This window comes from Pantherophis guttatus, chromosome 6, assembly GCF_059756535.1.
Source record: "Pantherophis guttatus breed Tessera chromosome 6, ASM5975653v1, whole genome shotgun sequence".
Lineage (NCBI taxonomy): Eukaryota > Metazoa > Chordata > Lepidosauria > Squamata > Colubridae > Pantherophis > Pantherophis guttatus.
The window spans coordinates 63,765,001-63,770,000 of NC_142068.1; the positions used below are offsets into that span (position 1 = coordinate 63,765,001).

General features: G+C 37.8%; 1 protein-coding gene across 25 annotated transcripts in view; it reads right to left on the reverse strand.

The window, feature by feature from the left end:
- Positions 1 to 5,000, reverse strand: part of EBF3 (EBF transcription factor 3) — a 214,277-nt gene that overhangs the window by 28,028 nt on the left and 181,249 nt on the right. For all 25 annotated transcript variants that reach the window (XR_004594487.3, XR_004594488.3, XR_004594490.3 and 22 more), the window contains one exon: positions 1,944 to 2,032. Coding sequence is in view for 13 of the 25 variants with exons in the window: in XM_087871641.1 (XP_087727767.1) it covers positions 1,944 to 2,032 (89 nt within the window). In the remaining 12 variants the exon portion in view is untranslated. The remainder of the gene's footprint in view (positions 1 to 1,943; positions 2,033 to 5,000) is intronic.

Below are 5,000 nucleotides of genomic sequence, written 5' to 3' on the forward strand. Positions count from 1 at the left end.
CAAACCCTGCTTTTCTAAACAAAGTTAGCACACTCAATTCTAAGAGCATGGATCACCTGCTGTATGGGCAGTGCCTGCTTTCAGTGCCATGCCACCCATCTCCAGCAGGTGGTTTGAGTCATCTATCATTGTGGTAGCACTGAGCATGTCTCCTTCTGCGGAAATGCTCCAGGCATACCTGCCAAGGCACTGGCCCTTTTTCATGCCTGCAGTCCCTATTTGTACACAGGATGGAGACATATCGTAAAATCGTTTGCAAAGTAAAGGGTTTGCGGCACTGAACAAATGTATATACTGTGAGAAATATAGCAAACTGAAGAAACAGTGATCTATTTAATTTTGACTGCAGAAAGTTATGCAGATAATAAAATTCTAGAACAGGAAGCCCCTACGCTGACAGTCTAGATCTTCTAGTTGAAACAGAGTCTAGTTCTTCTGGTTGGAAAAAAAAAATCAAGTTGTAGTTGAAGAAGCTGGAATGAAACCCCCTCACCTTTATACGGAAGCTCCAGTGTGGTACAATACATACTGTAATCCTTTCAAAGGGGAAAGAAAATGTTTGTATGGACACAATGACTAGGTTAAGACAGCAATTGCAGGCACCGTTTGTTTCATCATGTGTTGATTGAGAAAACCACAATAGGTAGGATTTGTGAGACATACTAAGCCAAAACCAAACAAGCCGTTGTTTCAAAAACAGTCAATCATCAAGATGCTAATTATTTCAATAGCCAGAAGAACAATGAGCAATAGGAAAAATTAACATACTTAAATGGTTTCATATATACAGGTTTTAGATTAAATCTCTGTAGGCAAAACTTGTTTGCATTTGTGGTTTCCCATCTACACACTTTCCATTCATGATCTTTGTGTAAAAGCCTGCTGTTTCATGTCTAGTGCTACCCTAGTGTATTAAGGTTCACAAGCTGAAATGTCTAACATACGTTTTAAAGAGGTCCTGCAACTTCTTATTCTAACAATAATAATCTGATATGAATTACTAACATGTTCACAAATTAAAAAAGGAGCCAATTGAAGGCTTCCATTCATGCTGAGCATTAAAAAGGCTAATGTCTCAAAGGTTTTTATTGTGCTAATAAAACTCAGAGGTGGTCAAGACTTGTGTGCCACAAGAAGAGCATATAAAATAATCAGTTAAGATGATATGAGTACATTTTCATTCACTTTCAAGATTGCCTTGGAAAAAAAATCAGAGATTGCAATAAAAGAAAGGGAAAGAAAAAAAAAACTATATCAAAGAACAGGAAAAACTTCTAAGCATGACTTATCTTTAATGTTTTACATCAAAATGAAAATTCTGTGATATGTCATGTGCATAAACAACACAGGCAGCTTTTGTCTTTTATGAATTTAAATGGAAAGTCCCTCTAGATATTAATATGTGGACTTCATTTGTTAGCCTGCTAAGTCAGGGACTTATAACAAAAGCTTTGTAAACAAAAGATTAAACTGAATCGAGCTTTAGAAAATGAAAGGAAAACAAGAGTCAAATAATCACAGATCAGAGTGGGGCTGCTTAGATTGAAATCACTACAAGCTACTGGAGTGGAAAATGTTTAATTGAACGATTTCATTACGCAGGAAGTTTTATGTCCCTCTTGTAGAATCCAAAATATTTGTATCAGAAAATCCATTCCCTCTTTTTCTTCTTTTAATAAAACCACCCAGCAGACATTATGTATACCCTCACCAAATGTCTGTAACAGGCATGAATGTGTGTGTGTGTGTCTGTGTGTGTGTGTGTCTGTGTGTCTGTGTGTCTGTGTGTCTGTGTGTGTGTATATGTGTGTATGTATTCTATATAGGATAGCAATATGCTATTTTCCCAGATTTTATTTACTGCAACTCTTGATTTTGCCATGCCTGATCATATATGTGATGAGAATAAATGCACTGAAACCTGTAAACAAAAAGTGACTAACCTTTGGTAACCGTTCTGGATCACCTGGATGCCGTGGAATGACTTTCTGCAATCTCTGGAATCCATAATCTATTGTTGGTTCATTAAGGGCTGAAAAATGGACAGAACAGTGTATCAGTCTGGCGATCAGTTGTTAGCAAACATATGCAAAAAACAGGCTGACTAAACCCTTGCAATTAAAAAAAAAAAAAACAACCACAGATTTCTTGGGACTCATTTTCCGGACTCTTCTTGTTTTCACTCATGGAGAGTATTCTTTCTTTCCATAATTAGAGGGGAGGAATTGCAAACGAAAATGCATATTGCAAGAAAAAAACCTCCAAAACCTGATTAAAATGGTTGGCTCAGTATCAAAAGTTACAGGTCTTGAAGCCATATATAGCAATCACCAGAGTCACGATATGATGTCTGCATCATGCTCCATTTTCTATACTGTCTGTGAATTTATGGGAAACTGGCAATTATGACATATGTCCAGCTATTGCTTGCTTCAGATTTATCCCTGTGGTCCTTTTTTGTCTAGCATATTGCCTGAGCACAAACCAGGCAGGAGGAGCACTTAATCTTGCAAAGCTTTAATAATCTGTGAATGGCTGACTACAGACTGATGTAGAGCACTATCATTCTACAGCTGCAAACCACTAGCCTCACAAAATTGCAGGCCACAAATAGTAATTAATCTTTTTATCCCTCAAATTGTAATTTTGACTATGAACTGTGCTTGGTCATAAATCAGCAGCACATGCTGCTGTGTACAGTGCATGAATCATGAATCTGACTCAGTTAGACTGCACACATTGTGTTTAACAAGCTTTGTAAGGAGTCATAGGGCTTTATTATAGCTCTGCCTGACTCAAACAAAAACTGAGCCTGGAGGCCCAACGACTCGAGTTAAGATGAAAATACTTATTAGAGTATATTACTTCTTGATGTAGATATCGTTTTTAACAGAGTAACTGCATGGTGCATGGCGCTACATAAATCAATGGGACTAATAAGAACTGCCTCCATCTATTCATTACTCAGCGTAGAATTCAGACCATCACTCATTAGTCAGCATGTAATTTGATGATTAACACCAAACAGCTCAGCAGGTTTGCTGAGCAAAAGCGATGGCAAAAAAATAAAAAAAATAAAAAGCTTACAATTTACTAGTGCGTTAATACACCCCGATATTTGGGTTTTGTTTTTTGTTTTTTCCAAAATAATTGGCTCATATTATTATTAATTGCTTTCGTTTTTTTATGTAAACACACAATAGTACATCTCATAATCAATGCATGTAGGCTTCCACAACAAGCACTCAATAAACATAGCAGAAAGTTGAAGACTGCAATATGATTTGACATTCCATCATGCATCCCGGAGACAAAGGTCCACATAGGAATGTGAAGTAAGACATTTTCTTGTTAATAAAGCATTGATCCGATGTATTGATTTTACATGACATGGCTTTTGCTGGGATTTCACCCTCCTTTTTCTTTGCAAATAGTAAAGCTCTTCAAAATGCCTTGGCGTCTGTGACATGGCAAAATTTCTAACTCTCTGTGATGTAAATTCTATATGTGTAAAACCACTTCATAATCAGACCATTAATCATCAGAAGCTGTCAGCACTGACTTTGGGGACAATTTGTCATGTCTTTGCCTGGTCCTATACTAGTGTGTCAGGCAAAAGCCAAGAAGGTTGGGACAGATGATGGCCTTGTATAGCCTCACAAAATGACTTGCTGGCGAATTATAAAAGATTAAATAAAGTGTTACTGTTCCCAATTAAAGAACAAAAAAAAGGGGGTAGCAGTCGGTACCCGCATAACCGATCAGAGATGTTGTTGCTTCTTCAAGTTTCCGGCTAATCGCTATGGCTATTTGACTTCATGAAAGGTCTGGTGGAAGGTGATCAGAAAAGATAGATGGCCAACCTCAATTGATTTCATGCAGATATAACTGACAGGTGATGGGGGCTTTGATGCAAGCTTTCAAAAGCTTTACGACTTATAATAACCATAGATTTCTATGCTAGGAATCACACCTCCAAATGTTCCGTTTCAATTTATATTATCAACCGTACAGCCGTAAAAGAATTTGAAATTCTACAGATATAATTTGAAAAACTAGATTGGCACTAGGAAGACAATTACAAAACCTGACGAATGGAAGAACATTGTTCTGCCTAAAATAATAATTACTGTGTTTCCCTGAAAATAAGACCCTGTCTTATATTTTTTTGAACCCTGAAATAAGCGCTTGGCCTTATTGCCATGCGCTCAAAAGCCCGATTAAGCTTATTATCAGGGCATGTTTTATTTTGGGGGAAACAGGGTAGTACATTGTCCTTTTGTAATTTGTAGTATTCTACGTATTTCATCTGACAAATGTACAGTATTCCAAGCAGAATTCAGACTCACATATAACCATGCATATCAGAACATTATGTACACGCATACATTTGCATGCGAGAATGAGAAAAGAGTGCCCCTCTGTTTAAATTATGTTCATGCTATCTTGTATTTAAAGTTCTTTGAGCTTCTGATAATTGGGCATTGGGTTATTCAATTTGCCTCTGCACCTCAAAGAACAGTCGGCAATATGCAGAACAGATCGACTAATAATGGGCTAAATCCACCTTGACTCCTCTCCTACTCTTATTTGAACTTCTAGCAGCTCTGGCCTTCAGCCCACAATGAATAGAAAGCAGTGCACATATGCACAAGATCTATCACCTTCTTTCCTGACAAAATGAGGACTAGGAAAGACTTCCCTGGCAAAATCCACAACTAGAGGCGAAAACAGAAGACCTTTTCCACACATTTAATAAATCCTGGGTGCGTTGAGTTTACAAGCTGAGAGTCCAGCAGAGCCAGGGCAAAGCATTGGCACGTCCCAGTCACCGAGCACTGAGCCAGGCCAATCAATACCACTTTCCTGTTTTAGAACTGGGTAATTATGAGGTGGAGAGATTGCCTGACCTTTCACCTGCACTGCATTACTTTGCTGATATTAAGATAAATTGCCTGATTTTGGGTAAACATATGCTGCAATTCAAACTGTCAGCACTG